The 25810-nt window shown below is 45.0% G+C and overlaps 2 protein-coding genes across 2 annotated transcripts; both read right to left on the reverse strand.

Moving 5' to 3' along the window:
• Positions 1-98: 98 nt before the first annotated feature.
• timm17a (translocase of inner mitochondrial membrane 17 homolog A (yeast)) lies at positions 99-8016 on the reverse strand. The gene is made up of 6 exons (XM_084440685.1): positions 7972-8016; positions 7144-7243; positions 6886-6949; positions 6617-6745; positions 4449-4559; positions 99-1095 (listed from the first exon to the last, which is right to left on the reverse strand). The coding sequence occupies exons 1-6, from the start codon at positions 7995-7997 to the stop codon at positions 1022-1024; spliced, it is 504 nt and encodes a 167-aa protein (XP_084296811.1). The 5' UTR covers positions 7998-8016; the 3' UTR covers positions 99-1021.
• Positions 8017-19804: 11788 nt separating this feature from the next.
• Positions 19805-24550, reverse strand: lmod1b (leiomodin 1b (smooth muscle); the record flags this gene model as incomplete). The annotated part of the gene is made up of 4 exons (XM_084441355.1): positions 19805-19831; positions 19973-21064; positions 21122-21754; positions 24293-24550. The coding sequence occupies 4 exons, from the start codon at positions 24548-24550 to the stop codon at positions 19805-19807; spliced, it is 2010 nt and encodes a 669-aa protein (XP_084297481.1).
• Positions 24551-25810: the final 1260 nt, after the last annotated feature.

The following is a 25810-nucleotide window of genomic DNA, read 5'->3' on the forward strand; positions in this document are numbered from 1 at the left end:
ACGTTTTCTTATGAGACGTCATCTTTTCAGTCATTACATACACTCTGAACTCTCACTTCAAATAAAAGATACAATTTAAACATTGTATAAGATAACTTTTATTCATGTATCTGTCATACAGATGATTCGTATCAATCCCTTGCAAGAGCTGTTCGTCCAAAGGTTCTTTTCCTTCCGTGTCAGATCAGTAATTTCCCAGTCAGTCCATTCAACCTCTTGATGTCAAACAGTAAAGGTTTACATCTAACAACAGTCCTTACAACTTAAAATAAATAAAATCACTATAAAAACAAATATTGTAGGGACATCATTTAATGTTTTTCTGCTTTTAAACCACTTGATAAAATGTATCATTACGCCAGACAATTTTTCAGTAATTTAGAAAATGGCCAGCACAAGCAGATTAATTTTAAGGATGCACCGATTTATTGGCCAGCCAAATTGTTATTTTAAACATCTGTATTGGCCCAGAATTTCACAATCCGTGCATCCCTATTTGAACAGTGAATATTGAGGCAAACAGACAATACATAGTGAGTGTTCATGCGGAAAGCTTTTACTGTATATACATATGACAGACTTGACACAAATCAACTAGGTCCAACTTTGACTGGACATTTACGTAGCCCTGCTAGTGCTTCACTCAACACTTGCTTCAGTTGCTCTGCCCTCAAGCCCCACCTGCAGGGTTACATGCATGTACTGTATGTATGATGGTATAAAGACACACATTCAACCCCCACATGACAACAAATGACTTCCCTCTTCTCCCAACTTGAGATTCCAACGAATCCCGGGCCAAACCAGATGCAGGACGCCTCTAGGATGGAAAAAGGCAAATCTGTATGTGACTCGGAGGGGTGGGGGTGTAGGGGGGGGTGAATTTGCCCTCTAGGCCTCTGCCATAGTCCATAATGTAAAGAGCAACTGTAATTGATTGTTGTGTTGTTTTTTCCTCAGTGTCCTACATGTGACCTCTGCAAGGAATTCAAAAGGCCTAGTAGTGAGTGAGAGGGTGTTGTCATTGATACTGTCTGTAGTCTCCTCCAAAAGAGGGGGCTGGCGTGGGGGCGGCCTCCTCTGCAAACTGGGGACCTGGAGAGAGAGAGAGAGAGAGAGAGAGAGAGAGAGAGAGAGAGAACATCATCAGGCAACATCTACCTGGCAGGTCACAGGGAAATAACAACCCCCCTGAGGTCTCTTCAATAGGTCACATTAAGGGCCCAGGGCCCAAGGAATCACAGAGGTCAAAGCCTGTAATTATAGTCTAAAACAGGGGAAGTCAAATACAAATCCTCCACAATTTTCCCCCCGTCTGTCTTTTAAGAAAACAATTATAATACAACCCCCCCCCAACCGGTTCACACACAACAAAAGGTGAATCAAACCAAGTCTCGTCTCCTCCTCTCCTATCTCCTCTCCTCTTGTCTCCTTCCTCTCCTCTCCTCTTAATCTCCTCACCTCCTGTCTTATATCATTGCCTTTTAATAGAGAAATTCAAATCTGTTTATTATTTCATGTCTGACCTGTATTCATGTGGGTGTGGGTTTATGAGAACATTTATTAACACTCTTCCTCTCCGCTCAGCCTCCTGACTCACTTCCTGTCTTATCTCCTCACTTCCTGTCTTATCTCCCCACCTCCTGCGTGCTCTCTTCTTGTCTCCTTTCCCCCTGCCTACACTCCTCTCCTCAAGATTACTTTTATTCGTCACATGTACGGTGTACAGTCACAATGAAATGTTGCTGCCGGATCCAAGATTATGCTATAGATCAGGGGTGGCCAACCGGCGGCTCGCGAGCCGCATGCGGCTCTTTGCCCGTCAATGTGCGGCTCCTCCATCCATCCCCCCCAAAAAGTTGGCTTGCGGCTCTTCCATTCTTTAATAAAAAAATAAATTCATTCATTCCATAAGAACGTTTCTCTCTCTCTCTAGTTTCGCTGTGCATTTATTCCCGCCCATTTTAGTTTATTGCAGATTTGTCATAAAATCATGATTCGTTTCGCTAGTGAGGAAGTCGCGTGAGAACCACTTCAAACCAATCATATAGGTAGCAAATCACCTTGGTAACAAAATTATTAGGTGCGTTTACATGGACAGTTTGAATCGGTTTCAAATAGGTTTGGAAGACCAAACCGATTGAAAATATGTCATATAAACACCTCAATCCGACTGAAATGCCCCAACCCGATTGAAATTCCAATCGCTTTCAAGGAGGTAGTTTAAACCTTTTCGAAACCGTTTGGTCCGTCATGTATACTACCTTGAAACGGATTGATGCTGCGTTCTGCGTTCATTTTGCGCATGTTCAAGACTTGACTAATCAAGGCATGCTCGACAGTTCCGTAGTCAGCTGTTTGTAACCATCGTAACGCAATCACTCACGGCTGCGTGCGCGTTCGAAACATTTGTTTCGTTGTCGCATGTAAACATCCAACCAGTTTACTTTGTATCCCATGTATACGCTCAAGCTGAAATCAGCTTGAAATCAACCAGATTGAAAAATATTTGTCATGTAAACGCACCTATTGGAAACAAAATAATTTGCTTTGCGTGGGTCATTCTCTTTTACGACAAAAGCTAACGTAGCCTAGGCTACTGTACACAACCAAAGAATGGCTGGAAAGAAATGCGCAGCTAAAAGAAAATATGAAGACGAACACAGGACATTTTTTACCCGAGTGGGAAGAGTAATTTTTTCTTCATAGAACGTAATGGTAAGCCATTCTGCCTGATATGCCAGACATCATTGGGACATTTCAAAGCCTCAAATCTCGAGCCCAGTCCAGCCCAACGCAACCCAGCCCAGTCCAGCCTAACCCAGTCCAGCCCAGCCTAACCCAGTCCAGCCCAGCCTAACCCAGCGCAGTCTAACCCAGTCCAGCCCAGCCTAACCCAGCCCAGCCCAGTCCAGCCTAACCCAGCCCAGTCCAAAATATGTCAGAAAATATCTTGTTGTATGTATTCATTTTAAATAAATTAACTTTAAATGTATATTTAATGGACAATAATGTTTTTCTTCTTATTTTAGACTGGGGTGCCTTGGGATTTTAAGTACTTATGAAGGGTGCGGTGACTGAAAAAAAGGTTGAGAAACGCTGGTATATATGGTGTGGCTCTGGGTGGTACCACAGTCATTTTTGTGGCTCTTAGTCTCTGACTGTTTGGCCACCCCTGCTATAGATAAACTCTAATAGTCAATTTCCAAATGACACATTTACAAGTTACAAATGTACAATTTTCAAATTACAATTTTACAAATTAACACAAATTACACCATAAGTACCCTTTCTATAAGTATAAAAATATGCTGGGATGGGATAGATAAGGGTCTGGATGGATTATGTACATGCTATGGATAATGAATAAATAAATAAATAACCGGGGGTGTAGATAAGAGTCCTTCAGGTGCCGGATGGCTTGCGGGAAGAAGCTCTTCCTGAGCCTCTCTGTGCTCGCCATGCGAGTGTGGTATCTCTTCCCTGACCGTAGCAGGGAGAACAGTCCACTTCCTGGGTGGCTGGGGTCTTTCAGGATCCTGTTGGCCTTGGTCTTGCATTATCTGGTAGATGTCCTCGAGGTGGTGGAGTGGCCCCCCCAAGATACGTTCAGCTGACCATACCACTCTGTGTAGGGCCTTGCAGTCCTCAGAGCTGCTGTTCCTGTACCAGGTGGTGATATTCCCAGTCAGGAGGCTCTCGATCGTGGATGAGTGGAAGCTCCGTCGGATCTGGTTGGACGCTCTGAATTTCCAGTCTTTGATGTGCTTTCCTCACCACAGTGTCTATGTGTTGACCATGTCAGGTCCTTGGTGATCTGGATGCCAAGGTACTTGAAGCTGTCCCCTCTCTCTACAGGGGTCCCGTTGATGATTAGAGGGGTGTAGTTCCTCTCATGCTTCCTCCCAAAGTCCACCAGCATCTCTTTAGGTCTTTCTGACGTTCAGATGGAGGTTGTTTTCCTGACACCACAGGGTCAGGAGCCTCATTGTTGCTGATCAGGCCTATCACTACTGTGTCGTCAGAAAACTTGACGGCGGCATTGACTTTTTGCATTGCAGTAAAGTCTCGGAAATAATACAATGAAAAGTAGGCATATAATTTGCTCCAGAGTCCGGAGACAGTTGTGGTTTGGTCCGGACCCGGACCCGAGTCCAGACTTTGAGGATGGATGGTCTAAACAGTAAGCATTGTGATCTAGGATCAGGTCCCTGCCTGTCTGTATTATTTAATTAAATGAAAAGGCACAGCTGATCTTAGATCCGCACTAATACGTTGAAACCGTGAGGAATACACGGCCAGGTCACAGTCATACTGAAGTCAGTAATAACGACTTCACACCTGCCATGTGACTCAGGCCGTCGTGAACTATCCCCTCTGCACACCAAGCCTCAGTCACGGCACACCAGAGTGCACAATAGCTAGGGAAGGCAGTGTGGCATACTCACCAGTAGGGAACTGTGATGAAGCAAATCTGTTGAGGAGGATACCAGCGCCCTCTATCAACGCCAGCAGGATCCCTCCCATGGCCGCCGAGCCCACCATGGCTACAGGGCCGTCTGAGGAGACAGACAAGAGGAGCATTTATTTTAGGATCAATGGATTTGAGTATGAATCAGACATGGGTTGAAAACCTATTTGAAGTACATTCATCTACTTTTCTGTGAATTATTGCTCGTCTGGCACAATGGAGCCAATGCTCTCAGATATATAAAAGACACCGAGCGGGTCATCCACTGATCGCGGGGTTGGCGGTTCGAATCCCAACTCTTCCTGTCCACATGTCAAAGTGTCCTTGGGCAAGACACTGAACCCCAAATTGCTTCCAATGAGCGCGCTAGCACCTTGCATGGCAGCTACCGCCATTGGTGTGTGAATGGGCAAATATAAAGCGCTTTGGATAAAAATGCTATACAAGTGCAGTCCATTTAGCATTTACACTGAAACTCTCCAGGTAGACTCAAGCTATCGCTGGTGTTTGAAAGTATTTCAAATAGTATTTGGACTCTGGTATGAATATGAGTATAGAGTAAAGGAGCAACAACAGCAGGAACTCACAGTCCACTTGGCATAATTACCACCAGTTACACAGACTGAACACAAGAGGATTCGTATCCACAGACTGAACACTAGTAGAGATGAGAGAATTCACATCCAGTAATCATCTGAATCTACACAGACACCATTCAGGCCAATGTTGACCTTAGGCTTGCCATGGTTGTGGGTGTTCCCGGTGTTTCTTGGTGTTCAGGCGTCCACGGTGTATTCACCGGATCATTACTTTCCCACCGCCAGACGCCCTTGTTTTCCGCCCCCACCATCGTTTTACCCATTTAGTTAATTGTCACATATCAGTACCCACTCATCAAAAACAACCAGGCCAGGTCCAGCCTGGCTTATGTGCATGGCTGGCTTGTTTCTGTTCAGGACTGGTAGGACGGAAGCTAGTCATGCCACTGAAATAGCTGTGAATTGAAATTACATGAAATAATGTTTGATAAATTTCTTGTCGCCTGGACACATCCGTTCCAAAACATAAACAACGGCATTTGTTGAGCTACATATAGACTAGAGGAGTTTTGCTCAGCATAGACCATAATCTCTGAGAATGTCCTGCGTGGGAGTCCAATGCTCTGACCACTACTCTACTTGTGGAATTTAGGTAAGGGATAAAAAGGTTGGAGTGAAAGGATAAACATGTGGAGGTTTGGGGTATAGTCCAATAAAATCTTCTCCACCGGGTCTTGAACCCCGATCTCCCGCGTGGGAGTCCATTGCTTTCACCGCTACTCTACTTGTGCAGTGGAGATAGGCGAGTTGATTTTGGTGTCCTTCTTTATTTTAGTGTGCTGGGACTACTGCCTCTTGTGGTGCCAACAGAGAAATGCAGGTCAACATTCAACGGAGGGAGGGAGGGAGTGACAACCGGACAAACGCTATCCTAGGTGTGCAGGCTTACAGCCAGGCAAAAAAAACAACTCATATTTGTAAAGCAGACAGTGTGATATCAATACTTTGGTCTGAGTACGCCCTAACCACCGGTACCATGAAACAAGTGTCCGTCTGCACCTCCGCATGTGCACGCGGCAGAGATCACAGGCAGCACAGAGCAGTCTAGAAGTGTTCCATTCGTAACACTGATTTGGGCAGGCACCGCCATGAGACACCTATCCTGAACTTGGCGTTGTATCACGCCTCCACGGCTTGCCTGCAAATGTGCCATCACCGCAGAAAGATACAAACGTTTCACTCGGCCCTGTACTTTATAAGTGCTTTAATACAAATACATAACAGTGCTGTTCAAAGGAAGATAAAAGTCTAATGGTAAAGATCAAACTAAGCACTCTCTTATTGTAGTTGGTGTTACCGGTAATATTGGTTTTGTCACAGGTTTATTAGTTGGTGGGAAAAAATCCACACCGTGGCATCCTAGTTGACCTCTATGTGGTCTGTAATATAATGGATGTGAGAGTAGAGAGAGAGGGAGATGGAGAGAGAGAGGGAGAGGGAGAGAGAAAGGGAGGGAGAGAGAGAGAGAGAGAGAGATAGAGAGAGAGGGAGGGAGAAAGAGGCATGACCTCCACAAGCCTCTGTTGAACAGGGACTCAGGACTCACTCCTAGCAGCAAGGATAGCTCCGGTCATGGCCCCGCTTGTGATTGAGTTCCAGGGGTCCTCCTTCCCTCGAACCTTCACCAGCCCACAGTCTATCATGGAGAAGAGCCCGCCCCATATGGCAAAGCTACCTGCGACACAAATGGCAAACTCACCGTCTCCGACAGAGCAATCTACAGTACAACACTTTCTCACACACACACACACACACACACACACACACACACACACACACACACACACACAAACCAGGATAATGAAGCTTGCTTACCCCCTAACTGTGGGGCTCTGGTCTTGATGGCAGTCATGCTACCTTTCAATCTGTGGCTCATCCCCTGGGAAAAAAGAGATGAGATGCAGCAATGATCAGGGCTATGTCTTACCAATGCCCTGTCCATCAGTACACCACACCAATAAACAGTGATGACATTCATGTATCAGAGCATTAGAAATTAAGAAATGACTTGAAGGATATCCGTTTTCGCACAGAAGGGGCTGGCCAGAGCATTATCAGTACGGATAAACTTACTGCAGGTGAATTTCTGAATCCCTTGACTGCCTGAAAGATCCCTCCTCCAATGGCCCCCATTGTGAACGCACCCCCACAGTCGTCCACAATCCTCCAGGGACTGCAAGAAGCAAATCAGATTATATTAAAGATATATCATGATGCTTATCCTACATTACATAACTGACAAATCAATAGCATTAATACACAGAAAAATGTGCTAAAATGATCATGTTTGCTGTGCTTCTTATACAAACTAGTTACTTCAAATAACGCAGTTTATATCATAAGTTACTTTCGACACTAGTATCCACAAATGTATGCATTTGAGTTCATCTTCCCTTGTCCATCTACCGCTGTTTACCCTTTCGAGTGTGCTGATAGCTCAAATGAAATGAGTAGAATAGCGAACTTATCTGTAAGTTAGCTCGCTTGCCATCATCAGCCATCGAATATGCCAAACTGGCTAGATTTTAATCACACACTCGTTATCATTAGCTACGGGTTTGCTACAAAACTCTATACACGAAAAAGAAAGTGAACTTGTCCAGCTAGCTACCCAACGGTTCTGCTAACAAGGTCAGTAGCTAGCAACGTGAGATAGCAGCGAAGGACATATTTGCTGGGACACGCTCTGTCAGCTAACGTAGCTAACTGTTAGCATTGCTAGCAGTAGCTAGCTAGCCAGCCGGCTACCTGCAGTTTATCATCTGGACCATAGAAAATAATAACAATGTTCGTTTTGAATATCATCACATCAATTCTACCTGCCTGTGTATTTCGTTCAGACGACTTACAACGAAAGGTTGACATAACTGTGAAATCCATAAAATAGCTTCTCAGACTCACCATGGTTCCCTTGCATATTCCTCCATTTTGTTCTTTCACTGTTCCTTCCTCTCTTGACGTGACGCAACACGCAACCAGGACACAACAGCGTATCAACAACCTTACGTAACGACATAAAATACGTCAAGGCTTTTCTCCCAAGCCCCCAGGATCAGCTTGGCGCATTGAAGCCACCATGGGCTTTCAGGCCAAGCCCGGTATTGCAAGTCACCTCACGGCATGCGGCCCAAGAACCTTATTTCCCATGTTAGTGGATGATGATAGATAGGGCTAGAAAAGGAAAACAAAATTTTTCTCGGTATCATTCAGCATCAGAGACCAATCTAATCAATATAAACTTTTAATTCAATGGGGTTTTGTTTGTTTTTGAAGCCACCAATACCTGTAACGAGCCCATTTGAAACATGTGCTGTGCACGAGCCTCGGGACGCTGGTCGCGCGTTCGTGAGTCCTGCGAGCTCGGCGGAAAACACGTCACCATAGGAAGACCCGCCCTACTCTGCCTCTGATTGGATAGGAAGTCATGTAATGACGTCGGCTAACATGCTATGCTTTTAGCAATGAAGCTGCTATGATGATGCTAATCATAGATATGAACGTATGTCTATGATGCAAATGATCATGACATGTGGTTACTTTAGGACATCGTTGGAAAAGATCTAGAGGGTAAGTGGGTCAATGTTGAATAACTTAGCTAACATTATCTAATGTTACATTTCTTTATATTAACATCAACTATATTGATAGGCTAGCTATGCTAACGGTAGCTAATGCTAACGGCTTAGGGTTAACGTTAGTTAATGCTAACGTTACGTTCGGAGGTCTCATGTATTTCAATTTTAACATAATGGTGAGCATGATCAATGTGACATTGTTCATACATTGATTACAGTCTGTAATCTTGTCTGGCATTATTTAGCTATAGTGGGCTGATGCTACTATAGCATTTACCACATTATACATCAAATTAATCAAGCATAGTTAGTGTTATTACCTGAAGGCATTATTACCATTGCAAGTAAGCATGCCATGTATATGCCATGCCTGGAAATCAAATTAATAGTGTAATTCTTCCCCATCATAGCTCATTGTACACTGATATAATCATTCTCCTTGCCTTTGCTAATACTCATCTCTTTTATCAAACTTTGTGCTAGGAAAGAAATCTGGCTGTGATTCGGCGCTAGTGCTCATCCAGGCTGTTGTCATCTCCCGCCTGGACTCCTGCAACTCCCTACTTGCTGCCATCCTGCAGCGTTGGCCATCAGACTCCTGGAGAAAGCTGCTGCTGACCTGGTGTTCAACAGCCCCATGCTCTTCCACAAAACTTCCCTACTCCGTTCTCAGCACTGGCTCCCTGCGCTGTCCCATCCAGTTTAGGACTGTGGTGCAAGCCTACAGGGCAAATGAACAGCTCCCTCCGACCTCCAGGCTGTGGTCAAGCTCTGCTGCCTTGAGGTGATTTGTTCCCCAGTTGCTCCAAGCCCCCCTACGGCAGATTGTAACGGCCATGGCTCTTTTCTGTCCTGGCCTCACAGTGGTGGAATGAACTGTGCACTGATGTCAGAACAGAGCCAATAATACACACTGTTCATAGTGAGCCTAGTTATTATTGATTAACTTGTACTGTTTCCTCTCTCCTTGTCAGTCATTAAAATATGTTCAGTGTTTCACAATACTGATGTATAACATTTCATTATTTTGTCTCAGACCATTTCTGAAACAATCATCAGTGTCAGTATACATTTCCCTCCAATGTTATTGCTTGCCCATTTTTAACCATTTAACTACCAGACTGTACAAACGAATTGCACACCTATAGTATTTTCTAGGTATAGCCTACTTCTCCACTTTCTCTTAATGTTGGTATGAAATGGCAGTCAAACTATGCAATGATGTTCAACACTATTTCCACCCAAATTCCCAACAAATGTGGCCACCACACTGTTCAGGACATTCACAGGTCTTGCTTTCAGGGATCGGTAAAAGAAAGGGACATGGTTCCTCCATAATGTGCTAAGGCTCTGCTTAGATCAAAGGCTTGGTCATCAGAAAATATCACAAAGACAGTGATCACAAAACAATTAAAAACATGTCACCAGTGTATGCCTTAACCCTAGTCAAATTTCTAGTATGTGTGAACCATATACATGGCAGTAAACATATCTTGAGTCATACAAACTGGAGGATGCTTGACCCATACAAACTACTTTAACTCAATTTCAATAAACAACTTAAAATATGGCAGACAGAAGAGCTGAGCAGACTTGGTAGATGACTGGATGATCTTACAGAGAACCAAGGGAAATTGACTGGTATTAATGCTAAGAGTAATGAGGGATGAGGTGCAGCTGGGCAGAGTGGAGACAGGTGGCAGGTGATGCAGGAGATGGGAAGGTGAGTAGGCAACAACCAAGCATGAACAGGAACTGGACCACTGGCTCCCCTTGACTGTCCAACCCATCCATCAGCGCCAGCAGAGTGGACACGATAGAGCCAGAGAGAGAAAGACAAATGCAACGCAAGGTTAGTTTAGTTCCAATCGCCCATGTGCAACATCAATCAAGTCCACACTGGATCACCCTGTATAGGCAGGCACACTCAATTGCAAACACACTAGATATCACCCTGAGTCGGCACACTGGTACATGGGCGCATAGTTTAAGCTGGGCTAGACAGGCATGTTATCCTCTCCCGTGAGTGCAAGTTAACAATTGCTTCGTCAGACTAGTTGCCCTGAGGGACATGAAGCTCCGCTCCCCAGACTGCCCGACTGGCTCTGCTTTCTTAGTCCACCCCTCAGCAATCAAGTCCAGCCGAGGGTGATCAGAGCCTCTGTCAGCGGCCCAGTTCAGGTGCACCCCATTAGTCTTTCATTAGTGACAGTGCAGCTTCACTACAGTACCACTGCTCGCTAGAACTCATAAGTGCATCTCCTTTCTAAACAAGCGTCTAAGAGCTTAACCTGTTGCTAAAGACAAAGTACAAGAACAAATAAAATAGGTGTTAAAAGGAAGGGTCCAGGGCACATCTTGAACAGGTGAATTTTCAGCATGCGGCGAAAGATGGGCAGCGACTCTGCTGTACTGACATCAGTGGACAGTTCCCACCACTGTGAGGCCAGGACAGAAAAAAGCCATGGCCACGCCAATCTGCCGTAGGGGGGCTTGGAGCAACTGGGGAACCAATCACCTCAAGGCAGCAGAGCTTGACCACAGCCTGGAGGTCGGAGGGAGCTGTTCATTTGCCCTGTAGGCTTGCACCACAGTCCTAAACTGGATGGGACAGCGCAGGGAGCCAGTGCTGAGAACGGAGTAGGGAAGTTTTGTGGAAGAGCATGGGGCCGTTGAACACCAGGTCAGCAGCAGCTTTCTCCAGGAGTCTGATGGCCAACGCTGCAGGATGGCAGCAAGTAGGGAGTTGCAGGAGTCCAGGCGGGAGATGACAACAGCCTGGATGAGCACTAGTGCCGAATCACAGCCAGATTTCTTTCCTAGCACAAAGTTTGATAAAAGAGATGAGTATTAGCAAAGGCAAGGAGAATGATTATATCAGTGTACAATGAGCTATGATGGGGAAGAATTACACTATTAATTTGATTTCCAGGCATGGCATATACATGGCATGCTTACTTGCAATGGTAATAATGCCTTCAGGTAATAACACTAACTATGCTTGATTAATTTGATGTATAATGTGGCAAATGCTATAGTAGCATCAGCCCATTATAGCTAAATAATGCCAGACAAGATTACAGACTGTAATCAATGTATGAACAATGTCACATTGATCATGCTCAACATTATGTTAAAATTGAAATACATGAGACCTCCGAACGTAACGTTAGCATTAACTAACGTTAACCCTAAGCCGTTAGCATTAGCTACCGTTAGCATAGCTAGCCTATCAATATAGTTGATGTTAATATAAAGAAATGTAACATTAGATAATGTTAGCTAAGTTATTCAACATTGACCCACTTACCCTCTAGATCTTTTCCAACGATGTCCTAAAGTAACCACATGTCATGATCATTTGCATCATAGACATTCATATCTATGATTAGCATCATCATAGCAGCTTCATTGCTAAAAGCATAGCATGTTAGCCGACGTCATTACATGACTTCCTATCCAATCAGAGGCAGAGTAGGGCGGGTCTTCCTATGGTGACGTGTTTTCCGCCGAGCTCGCAGGACTCACGAACGCGCGACCAGCGTCCCCGAGGCTCGTGCACAGCACATGTTTCAAATGGCTCGATACAGGTATTGGTGGCTTCAAAAACAAACAAAACCCCATTGAATTAAAAGTTTATATTGATTAGATTGGTCTCTGATGCTGAATGATACTGTGGAAGGTATTTTTTAAATTGCTATTATAGTTGTTTAAACACAAGGCCTGCCTTTTTAGGCCTAGTTAAGCTTCAATACTGCTGTACACTCTGTACTTTTCCAGAATACAGTACGCATGAAAAGTTGTTATTATCTATGTTCCAGTAGCAGATAAGTTGACTGCCAAGGACACCTCACAATGAAAAGCCTGTCTGTGTTGCAGTAAATGAAACTTAACAGAGAACATCTTATCCACATCGGCCGAATGGAAAACGAAAGTAGTGAGCTGATAGGACAAAACATTAGATAGAAGTTTCAACCAATCAGGTACTCACACATGTAGTCACGCGGTGTGGAATAGCATAGCATAGCAATAGTAGCCTAGCCTAGCATATATATATGCTGTCCCGACTCTTGGTCGGCGCGCTTGCACAGATACCCCTTGTGTCTCTGTGTAACCGTCCCTTTGCTGCAATTGTAAGGTAATAAAGTATGTTTCTTTTATTCTATTCTGTTGTATTTCGTGTCCTCATTTGACAAGGTTGTGTGATTGTGTTGGTCCTTGGGAGGAGAACCCTGTGGTAGGCTACTGGTGAATTCAATCTGAAGTGTTATAATAGTACTTTGTGAGTGTCCAAATGTCATAGGTCAACCGAGTCCAGCCACCACATTTCACTGGTGTCCAGAAGTGGGATTCCAGCTGATCTGCCCGTCTGAGTGAGCCTCCGTTGGACTGATCACCCTTCACGCATCCACTTCATAGCCAAGCCGTCGACGGACGAGGTTGAGGGCGGACGCAGGGTCGCTCAGAGGGGCAGGAGGCCTGGAATCCCTCCCTAAAAAGGACAACCAACACACCAACTGGAGGTTGCTTTTCTGACATTTTAAGTAAGTTCCAAACGTACACCAATTGTTCACAGAGTTAAAAATTCCTTTTTAATGAGAGTATATACCTAGGGCTACGCTTGTTGACGTACGGCATAGGATATAAGAGATTAAAAAGGTCCACATATGTACATTGGTTGCCACGGTGAGGTTTTAATGCTAGCTACATTATAACTACATAGTCCGTCCATAGACCAAGAATTCCCATACCTAAACATCGGTTAGGCTCACAGAGAAGTGCTGCGCCTGTGTTTAACATTTTAGTTGTTGAAGAATTATTCTTTTGGTTGGGATTTCAAATTCATTGACTGTGTGAAGTGTTTTATCTGAGCGGTGCGAAATAGAACCATAACGACTCCGATATTAAACAGTGTTGCTGTTCCACATAAAGTACGTTCCCCATTCTGATTAAAGGTACCATTCTACTACTACTGTTCTACTACTATTACTATTACTATTACTACTACTATTCAAGAAGTTGTGATTGAAGTGACTGTTGTGTTGTGTGTGTTAGAGACATTGCCTTACAATTGCAGCAAAGGCAATTATACATATTTGTAACATTACACATATTACTGTCATGTTGCTCACGGACGTGGTCACGTGAGCAAAGGGGGGATTAGTCAGATCCTTACCCCATCCTGGTACTGCCCAGGCATCACACAAAACAGCAGAAAAAAAAATTGTCAACCCCCGACCCACCACTGCCCTCGAGAAGATCAATCAGATCAATTGCACCACACCATTTGACATTCTAAGTGTTCTCTCAATTGACCAAATGATCAGGAACAATGCAACCAGCCCACCTCCAGTAACCTGTCAGCACCAGAACGAGCCAAGATCCATGTCGACGCCCACAACCCCAACTGCACGGTAACCTATCGGAATGTCACACACAATGTAACCTGTCCTTGGGGACTTATATCCACTCCTAAAAGTATGCTGGCGTATGGGTGGGTTTGTGGAGAAAGACACAGATACACCCTAGGACCAGCAGGAACCTGGAGGGGAAGACATCCCAGAGGAAACCACCAGTGACTTCCCATCGTGTGAGCCAGAGTCACCCACAAAGGGGGGACCCGACACCCCACAAACTGACATTCCTTCTGTTCCCAGTTTTTCCCCTGTCAAGGAAGAACAACCAGTCCCAGAGCCCGCGGACCCAGAGGTCCCAGAAGAGGAGGACCCAACCCCACCACTTAGGAGACCCCAGAGAGAGCGAAGGCCACCCGCCCACCTAGCCCAATATGAATGGACGTAAGCACCGCCAGGGAAGGTGGAGTATGCAAAATGTTAGGCATAAGTTGTTGTTTCTTTATCCCAGACGCCAAAGACAATGTCACTAACTATCTCAAACATAGCGCCACCATGATTGAACAAGTATTGAGCCAGACCGCCCCCACCGGAGGAGACCTACATTGGCTGACCGAGTTCTTCTCTGGCTGGGCGGGGAAAGCAGTCTCCATGATCGTGAGTGTCCTGGTTCTAATTGGAATACTAGTGTTCTGTGGCATCCCTATCTGCAAGTGTTTCATCACCAAAGCAACCAGAGCCACCCTGGGAGGAGACGCCACCGAGATGGTCCTGCTGCAGGATGAAGAAGCCTCCCTGTCCCCAGCCCAGCAGAAGGCTTGGGACCTCCAGAAATACCATGAGGCTAACCCTGGAGCGATTCACCAGTAAACAGGCAAGATCTGAGCACATACACACATTTCCAGACACTGATAACTGACATACACCCCACACGGGGACCTCCTAACTCGGGTAGACACGAGAGCCGTGGCCCCTGCTAGTCGAGCTACAAGCACCTCCCTACAGTGACAGACCAGCTGGCAGTCACCTAAAGGTTGAGCATCGGAGAGGACTCTCGGAGTCCTGAAGACCAAACCACCAAGAAGCTGAGTAACTGACCAATAGGGTCAACCCAAAAAGCAATACTACTGTTGTAAATTTCACTATTAAAGGCTCATGCCATTCCTGACATTTTGAACTGTTTTATGATTGTACTAGTTACAGTACAGTAACTATGTTCTAGTATGTTTTATACTCTGTTTTAAAGTCACTGGGCTATTTAGATGTGTTTTCAAGTACTCTGTTATTCCCCATTCTGATAGCTTAGCTTAGCATCATTCACCAGTAATGTTAACAGTAGAGTGATCCATATTATGGATCAAAGGGGGGAAATGTGGAAGGTATTTTTTAAAGTGCTATTATAGTTGTTTAAACACAAGGCCTGCCTTTTTAGGCCTAGTTAAGCTTCAATACTGCTGTACACTCTGTACTTTTCCAGAATACAGTACGCATGAAAAGTTGTTATTATCTATGTTCCAGTAGCAGATAAGTTGACTGCCAAGGACACCTCACAATGAAAAGCCTGTCTGTGTTGCAGTAAATGAAACTTAACAGAGAACACCTTATCCACATCGGCCGAATGGAAAACGAAAGTAGTGAGCTGATAGGACAAAACATTAGATAGAAGTTTCAACCAATCAGGTACTCACACATGTAGTCACGCGGTGTGGAATAGCATAGCATAGCAATAGTAGCCTAGCCTAGCATATATATATGCTGTCCCGACTCTTGGTCGGCGCGCTTGCACAGATACCCCTTGTGTCTCTGTGTAACCGTCCCTTTGCTGCAATTGTAAGGTAATAAAGTATGTTTCTTTTATTCTATTCTGTTGTATTTCGTGTCCTCATTTGACAAGGTTGTGTGATTGTGTTGGTCCTTGGGAGGAGAACCCTGTGGTAGGCTACTGGTGAATTCAATCTGAAGTGTTATAATAGTACTTTGTGAGTGTCCAAATGTCATAGGTCAACCGAGTCCAGCCACCACAATACCGAGAAAAAATGTGTTTTCCTTTTCTAGCCCTATCTATCATCATCCACAAACCATGGGAAATAAGGGTCTTGGGCCGCATGCCGTGACGTGACTTGCAATACCGGGCTTTGGCCACTACGTCAAATGGCTTCATGCGCCGGTGAGCAACTTTCATTGAAATGAATAGGCAGCCATTTTCAATGCCGTCTCCAGTTATATTATACCTCCATGCTTTTCTCAAGTAGAAATTACTTTTTGTTGTTGTTGTAAGAAAATCTTATGAAATCTTACTAGGCCTAAGCCTTTCTATGACATGTGCCGATATCAACCACACACTTTTTTGACACACTAAAACATTAAAGGTATATATGTAATTTGTGGATTATTTCCCCCATCTAGTGTCTTAAGATAAGAACTGCAACAACACAACGTATTGCCAAAATGCCAGATAATGCACTGTTTCAGTCATACTGTGATAAGATCTTCACTCCGAGAGGAACATAACTTTACACATATCAGTAATCACAATCAAGTATTTCAGAGTGCCATGTAATAAATTACGTTAGATGCTGTAGTGTAGAGATAATGTTAGGTCTGGCTATGCAGATTCCAAGAAAGATAACGATAGCTAGTTAGCTAGCTTTCCGGTCTAGTAGAAAAGTAGCCATGTCACCATGCGACTTTATCCCATGAAACTCCATAAACTCCGTCCAACGAGCAAAGGCAGGCCTGATATCTATCCGACTTTGGCTCCTTCTTCGGTCACTGAGCTTTTGAGGTTCGTATCGCATGGTTCGCTGGGGCTCAGGCGGAGAAGCAGGACGACGAAACTCGGCCATTTTACCAAACGTTTAGCTGAAAAGAGTGAGTGGACGTGGACGGAAAAGCTGCCGTTTTATAGTCGCACACACACTAACCAACACAACTAACTAACAATGCTGCTAATTCATGTAAGTACAACGTAAGCTGGCTACTGCTAATCTCACAGTGGTGAAGCTAGAATAGTAGGCTACCTGGCAACCCAGCGCGCAGTACCAACGCTGTAATACTATTGGCTGGTATGATATCAACAGAGTGTCATTGTCCGGCCGTCAAAATTTCATAATGTAATCATTTCAGACAAAATATATTTTTTTATGGAAAAGCAATACTTTTACTCTGCAGCCTTCGCAAAGCCCTATGGATGTATTATTTTTGAAAAAATGTTTATTTTAATCCACATATTACATATTATACCTTTAAGTATTCCAGTAACCACGACTGTCATAAAAAAAAACACCCAGGTAGTGAAGTAAGCAGTGCAGGTTTATGAGCAAACTTTACTGCCCTCTAGTGCTGGTGTGCAACGGTATTGGCGACTCCTGATTGGTCTAAATCGCATGCTACGAACGAACACACACACACACACACACACACACACATACACACGTGTGGAGGGGTGCTGGGAATGAACCAGGGTGTCCCTTGTTGATATGCTTATGTACTGTATCACTTGACAAGCCTTATACTCCACAAAATACCATGCAGTCAAATGTCAAACATATAAAACACAAGAAAGGCTACAAAAAGGATCTTTCTATGACAAGATGGATTGCCAATTAAGGTCCTTGATGTCACTTCCTATGTAATTACTGAGGTATGTTCCTGAATCTGACTGATAATTTCTCCATTGGGTTTTGGAAATAGTCCACTTTTAATACTTAGGACTGCAGTATCTCATTTTTATCTGCAAACCCACCCCCTGCTCCATCAGAGATCAGTGCTCTTGTTCAGAGCCAGACTGCTGGCCCGCTTCCCATTATTAGAAACAGGAAAGGAATGAATTGCAGTTCGAGTCTCCATTGAGAAATGACCAAATATAGGCATTTTATGGATGCAGAGGCAGAGGCAGGGTGATCGAGACATAAACTGGCCTGGCTGTTGGTGTTCCGCTCATCTCCCCGTGTGCCGGGGAGAGGTCCAACGCTTTTCAACAGCCTTGAACACGACGTGCTGGAAGGGGCCGTATGTAAACACACAGCCCCCTCTCCTTCGCTGGCCGCGGACTGGAGTTGGCCAGATCTGGTCGTAGCATAACCTCAAACACACGCTCTCAAAAGATGACACCGCATAAGCTTTGCACCCTAATCGTGTACAGCAGCAGATGAGAATGCATTCAAAATAAGTAGAGATTGTGTGTTTTGTGCAGAGACTGACATCTCTTGGACATAGCATCGTCCATTTTGTCATCGTCTTCTCTTGAGCTACAGTGATAAGTCCGTCTTTGATTCTCCTTTCAAACCTGCAGAATTCACTGTAGGCCTACAGAGCAGTTTCTCATCAGCTAGAACAGGCATGGAATGTTCTCTGCAGATAGAGTTAAAACAACATTAAGGGATCTCAAAGAATTTGAGTAAATATTTTGTTTTCATCATTAGTTTTCACCCAAATAGGCTATCTGAGAGTCATTTGCAAGTTAATGATATCATATTACAGTCAGACAAGTAGAGTTCCCTTTATTCTTGCAATATACCTAACAATATATTTAACAACCATCATTTATTTATTGTGATCACATTGATCACATTACACATGCCATTGCAAACATATCAGTATCTTTACAAAAGGTATACAGGCTTTGTAAGTCCTATAAGCCTTGTGTAGTCAATGGTGACAAAGAAACTTATACTATGCATTAAATCATAGTCATGTTCAAAGCAGAGGGCCACTCTGTAGAATCAAGCTAATCACATTAAGACGTGTTCAGAGTTTAGAAATGACATTCACTTAAGTATGGCATAGATTAACAAGGTCGTTCTATCCTGCTGATGAAAGCCCCAAATCATACTTCAAACATGTAGGATTAAGACATAAAGAATGAGATAGTATCATTGAACATTAACATTAGACCATCCAATGTATATTCTTAAATAATATCTAAACAGGCATAAAGTGGCCATACTTACTTCCCGATTAGACTAAAATACTATCCTGAGCCTTTCAAATAGACTGGGATAGGTTGATCTTTATGTGGTAAACTTTGCCTGAGATGTCAGTCTTGAGATTTGGCAACAACACACATTACAAACCACTTCCTGTCCCCCTTGTTTGTTTTTTTCCTCATGTTTTTTTTTTTTACCTCAAAAGTGTGAACTGATAAAGTCAACCCCCAATTTAATTCCCTGATATTATGCCATAGAGAACTCTATGTGTGGCCAGAATCCCACGTGACAAGAATGAGGTGGGTCCTTCTCCACAGAATAAATAAGATGTCGAGTTGCAGTGTCCAATATATCAATGATATAGTTTTATAAACATTTACAATAGAGCTACATCTTGAACTTCTCACCGTGTTAGCCATGCCCTCCTACGCTAACATCACACCGCATACACATCCCAACATGTCATAGGAACAGCCTCGCTCACATCACACCGCGTACACATCCCAACATGTCATAGGAACAGCCTCGCTCACAGTAATCTAGTGCAAATGGCAGACGAAGCATCAATATGGACTAAAGGCGGATGAGCACAGCCTCGGGGGAACGCCCTGCAAATCCCTGCACCTCTCCCTCCCTCTCCGTGAGGGCCCTGGGCTCCAGCGTGGAGTCAGAGGAGGGGACTCATAGCGAGGAGGCTGTGCATCCTTTGGGAGTCTCATGTTTCACTCTGCGATATTGACCTCTGTAGCCCACACAGTACGGTAGTCACAGTCAGTCAGGCTGTGTTAGGGTTTGTGCGACGTCCAGAGCTTTGTTTGACCCCTCTGAGGTGTCAGTCCTCCTCTTTCTTCTCCCTTTCACTCCCCATGCCCAACGATTACTGCAAGAGCTTTGGTACTGGCACCTGTAGGGGGAGAGGATGAGTGTATGGATATGGGTACATTCAAACACAGTGTCCTGTATATGGGAATACACCATTATCTGTACGACCACAATATGGAACTCTTCTATATCCAGACTGGCCTTAACCCAGCGCCTGTCTTACCTTCTTGAGGCTCTTCAAAGTGCTATCCCTGATGGAGGCCAGCAGGTGGTCCCTGGAGTTCCCCCCGCCAGCACGACCTGCCAACTTGTCGTCCATCTTCCTCTGAGACACCGGGGTCAGAGAGTTCTTTAGGGAGTCCATGTCCAACATGGGAGCAGGGGGAGGTGGTGGAGGGGGAGGCCCACCACCAGGGGGAGGCGGGGGCGGCGGGGGACCCACGCTCGTCCTCTTGGGGGTCAACTTCGGTGACGGCATGGGGGAGTGTCGAGGGGACTGTTTAGGGGAGGGCATAGGGGAGCCCCTCAGAGAACTGCCGCCGCCCGCCTTGGGCACCTCCAGCGTTCCCTTCTTGTCGCCGTTGGCCTGGGCCTGCTTCTGCTCCTGCAGCCGCCGCTGCCTCTGCCGGTCCATGTTCCGGCTCAGGATGTTGGTCATGGTCATGCGCGGGCCGGCCAGCTCGAAGTGGTAGCCCAGCTTCAGCAGGGTGTAGTTCTCCTTCAGCACCTTGGTCATCTCCATCTCCGTTTTGCCGCCGCAGATGTGGCGCTGATTGTGGAAGCGCAGCTCGGTGAGGGTGGCGTTGTGCTGCAGGGCGTGGATCAGGGCGATGATGCCCTTACCCGTGAGATGGTTGGAGTCCAGATTGACGCTGGTGAGGGTCTTGTTGTGGCGCAAGGTCCCCGCGATGGCGTAGGCGACGTGGTCATCGGCGCGGCAGTTGGCCAGGGCGAACTCCTTGACGTGGGTGTTGCCGTGCAAGGCACCTGCAAACTGGATGAGAGTCTTGGTCCTGATGACCTCGGAGTTGTTGACGTTGAGCTCCGTCATGGAGGGGTCGTTGTTGCTCACCTGCTCCATGAGCTCATCGAACATGCTGGAGTCCTCGTCTTCCTCCTCCTCCTCCTTGGCCGCCATATAGTTCCCCTGGCCTTCACTCCCGGGGGATTTTGTCCCGTCGTTCGTGCCTTTTCCCTTTCTCTCCCCATTTCCCTTTGTCTCCTCTGATTCTCTCTCTCCGACACTCTTCCTTTCCTTCTCTCTCGTTTGGTCCTTACGTTTTATCTCTTTTTCTACCTCCTTCTCCTTCTTTTCTATCTCCTCCTCCTTCTCTTTCTCCCCCGCCTTCTCCTTATTACTATCTTTCTCTACTTGCACGTCACTCTTACTTTTATCTGGAGATTTCGGTCGCTCCTGCTGTCTGTCAACCTGGTCTTTCTCCTCCACTTTGCTCTTCTTGTCCTCTGCTTTGACCTCTTGGACCTGGCTCTGTTTTTCAAGCATCTTGGACACCAGTCCTCTGGTTCTGATGTCCTCTTTCCTCTCTTTCTCCTTGGGCCCATCATTCTCTTGTTTCTCCTGGAGCTTGGAGATGAGTCCCTTTGTTTTGCTGTCATCTCTTTTCTTATAATCTTCCTTTCTTTCTTTCTCTCTGACGTCGTCGGTCTTCTGTAGCTTGGAGATCATGTCCTTGGTCTTACTGTGGGCGCTCTCCCTGTTTTCTCTCCTGTCTTTCATCTTGGTGTCCTCGTTGGTTTTCTTTCTTTCTTTTGTCTCCACTGTCACTTCATTGTCCTTGCCCTCCTGTCTCCTGTATCTGCTGGTCGGACCAGCAGCTCTGTCCTCTTTAGAACAGTCTTGTTCTTTGTTCTTGCGCTCCTCCACCTTGTTGTCTTGTTCATTGGAGACGCTGGCTTGTCTCTGGAGTCCGCCGTCCTTCCCCTCCTGACTCAAGCCCATCTTCCTGAGGTACTCCTGCTTCCGGCTCTCCTTCTTAGGTTCTCCCTACAGGGAGACAGGGCATTAGAGTACACTGGAGCTACTACTACACAGTAAAACCTATCATTAGAGTACACTGGAGCTACTACTACACAGTAAAACCTATCATTAGAGTACACTGGAGCTACTACTACACAGTAAAACCTATCATTAGAGTACACTGGAGCTACTACTACACAGTAAAACTTATCATTAGAGTACACTGGAGCTACTACTACACAGTAAAACTTATCATTAGAGTACACTGGAGCTACTACTACACAGTAAAACTTATCTCCACTTAGCACTTTGTAATTCGGAATAAAATCCCTAAAAAAACAAACTAGACGCATCAGACATCAGTCCAATTCAGTGCATCTCTTGGACACCAACACAAACAAAATTAGGCCAAAAATAGCTGATGGTCCATGGGAAACTATGAAAGGGCCCACTACAGTATACACCACTATACTACAGTATACGCCACTATACTACAGTATACACCACTATACTAGAGTATACGCCACTATACTACAGTATACACCACTATACTACAGTATACGCCACTATACTACAGTATACGCCACTATACTACAGTTTACGCCACTATACTACAGTATACGCCACTTTACTACAGTATACACCACTATACTACAGTTTACACCACTATACTACAGTATACACCACTATACTGCAGTATACACTACTATTCTACCGTATACACCACTATACTACAGTATACACCACTTTACTACAGTATACAACACTATACTACAGTATATCAATCAATCAATCAATCAATCAATCAATCAAAGCTTTTCATACCCAGAGGCAACACAATGCGCTTTACAGAGAACAAGGGAGGTGGGCATACGACCCACCTCTACATATTCCAGAGGGAAGCAAAAAAACAGTAATCACCCGGGGGCCAGATAAGTGAGCTGTAAAAATTCTTCCCTGACCCCTCTCAACAAGGCGATCGAGCAAGCTCCTGGAGTATGTTTGTCTACCGGCTAATAACATTTATAAAGCAATACATTACATTAAATTACATTTCAGAGTAAGAGAGGCTAAAAAAGCATCATAGGAAAGACATGGCAAATACTGGTGTGTGTTTGCTATGGCCCAAGCCTAAAGCCGGAAGTGGGCTGGTGTATGTCTGTGTGTACGTGTGTGTGTGTTAACTAAATGCTACGACATCCACAGCAGACACAGGGGTATCTATCGGACTCCGGGAGGTCTGCTGGTGACAGTGGGGCATCCACTGGACCTGGTTAGAAGATAGGAGAGAGAGAGAGAGACACTAGGGAGAGGAGTATATACTACGCCACTATACTACAGTATACACCACTATACTGCAGTATACACTACTATACTACCGTATACACCACTATACTACAGTATACACCACTTTACCACCGTATACACCACAATACTGCAGTATACACCACTTGTGGACCTGCTTTCCCTCCCTTTGCGGAGTGACATAACGATGATGATACACTGGAGAATTTAAATATAAACCTGACATTAGATACTGTGTTTACACGGAGGATGGGGAGGGGGATCATTTTATAGAGCCGAAATACATTTGCAGAACAGCTAAGTGTTTGATTTGTGAGCCCCCCCTCGTCTGTGTTGCTGCGCGGGTCCAGGTCCTGGCAGATGTGTCCTTAAAAGGCAGTGAGCGTAGGGGCAATCAACCAAGGAATTCCATCAGGGCAGGATTAAGACGCTGCGCAGGGCCCTGGCTTCATCATGTGAAGTGCCTTCCTTAAACACAGACAACTGCTGGATCCTCAGCTCCCTCTACCCCCACACGGGGTGTGTGTGTGTGTGTGTGTGTGAGGGGGGGGGGGTTCACGTCAAAAGACTGTCAGCTAATCTGATATCAGATGCCAAATCCAGTGTGTGTTTCTAAACCTCTCTGGTGTGTTTGTGAGAGGAGAGTAGGAGGGTATGAGAAGGCGCAGAGCCTCCGGGGAGGGGAGAGGCGGCGGTGTTTACGCTAGCGCTGGAGACTGTTGCTGTGGTGGAGCAGGATTTATGAGCTGATGGAATCTGTGTGAGGTTGACTTGGCAGAGGGATAAAAGACATGCAAGCAGTATTTAAATACCTACACAAGAGGAAGACCAGATAAACCACATTTATCTATCAATCATGTTTCTATCATACTGGGTAAAATAAATACAATAAGATTAGTTGTAAGAAAGAGTCTGTCAATGTTAAAAGTATACAGGGGACTACTGATTAAGGAACATTCCCTCTGACAGATCGAGTCACTTTACACTCATTTCAAATCTCTCTCTCCGTTGAAACGACCAGAATAGGCTACATTCCTGATGGGAGAGTTGAAATCTGAACCCAGTACTCATGTGAAAACCACAAAACAAAGGAGAGACAAAGGTCTTCAATGACAAAGGCCTAGTGTAATAATGCAACTCTTTTGATCATCATCATCATCACCACCATCATAATCCTCATCCTCATCATCATCATCATCATCATCATCACCATCATCATCATCATCATCATCACCATCATCATTATCATCATCATCGTACCTCCAGTGAACATTCTCTCTGACTGAGCCTCCTGGTCTCTCGCTCTTTGCTGTCTAGCTTAGCATCCCGGATTTTGTTGGAGGCGGTCTGCTGCGGCTCGCGGCCCTCGCTGCGGTCCGGCTCCGGCGCCGTCATCACCTCTTTCTTCAGCTGCTCCAGCTCCTCCAGAGAAAGGTTGGACAGCAGGACCTCCAGGTCCGGGTCCTCGCTCACCTGCCTCCCCGTCCGCGTCAGGCCTTGCACCTTCCTCCGGGACATGGCTGTCTCAGGCTGGGGAGCCTCGGGGAGAAAGTGTTTTAGAGACGGCGGCGTTATCCGCTTCCACTAAACCTCCGCGGAACAGCTGGCTTTGCTTCTGCAGCAATCTCGGGGAGTATTCCCATGGGCCGGAGACGCGGTCCTGCTCACCAGAAGCCCACTAGAGGTATCGGTCCGGACTCGAAGAGGGTGGACTGGCGACTGCCGTGCAGTAAGGGGCACCAACGCGGATCGAGTGCATTAGCCTATCATCACAGACGGTCTGTGAGGCCGAGACATTCTTTGAAATCCATTGAAACTGCATGTCCATATTTAGTTCAGGGTACATAGTCCTTTAAAGGCAATGGGAAGGGCCGGGGTTTACAGAAATGCCAAAGCATGGTATTACACAGTCGTGCTCCCTTCAACACATTCACACACTATAAGTTACAGTAAGTGTTCAATTAATGGATAATTCAAATACCGAGAGAGACACCTTGGTACTACACTTACAGAATTAGACAAGGAAAACGTTACCATTCTCCCCAATTTGTTGGGTCTGTTGGTCAACACCAAAAACTTGAAACTAAAATGTTCAGTGTGTTCTAAAATCAGTAGAAAAGCCTAAATTGTGTGAGAACTTAGTGACATCAGTAAGGCATAAATATAACTGAGGCTTGAGGCAGCGTTAATAACAGTAAACCACAGCATCTTACATTCCAAAGTTATACTTTATTCATGTTATTAGAAAAAAAACACCATCATTTACAGTGTCATACCATCCACCTGACAACACAACCATGAAACCAAACAGTTCTACCGTTGTAAGATGTCAGTCTCTTTAGTCAGAAGGAACACATTGAGCAAATATCCATCCAAATCTGTCAGCAGTTTAAAATCAAAGTTTCAGTTTTCCACAAGTTATATTGTATACAATATATTTAGGGCTCAGATGTCTGTACATATGGACAACCAACATTGAAGCAAACCAATTCAAGTTGATGGCAATTGCCATTAAAACTAAAATTATATATATTTTTCATGAATTAAAGTAGCTCGTAATTGAGACTTGAGAAAAAAAGATAGTTGGCCATGGGGAATCTGTGGAACTGACACTCAACATGTCACATTTGTCATACCTCTGAACCTCTTTTGATTTGAACAGTATTTAAATCTCGAGAATGTAACAGATGTCACCTTATGTAAAACATTGTATTGTAAAGTGCATCTCCAGGCAACACCTACAGTACAGGAAGCACAGCTACTGTACAACACATGCTC

This window comes from Borostomias antarcticus (assembly GCF_949987555.1).
Source record: "Borostomias antarcticus genome assembly, chromosome: 7".
Taxonomy (NCBI): domain Eukaryota; kingdom Metazoa; phylum Chordata; class Actinopteri; order Stomiiformes; family Stomiidae; genus Borostomias; species Borostomias antarcticus.

Excerpts from the sequence above, each read along its gene's own strand:
- timm17a (XM_084440685.1), bottom strand. The coding sequence starts at position 7,997 with ATGGAGGAATATGCAAGGGAACCATG. Across the intron at positions 7,244-7,971 it reads GAATATGCAAGGGAACCATG|TCCCTGGAGGATTGTGGACG; the intron begins GTGAGTCTGAGA and ends TGCTTCTTGCAG. Across the intron at positions 4,560-6,616 it reads AGCTATCCTTGCTGCTAGGA|ACGGCCCTGTAGCCATGGTG; the intron begins GTGAGTCCTGAG and ends CTGTCTCCTCAG.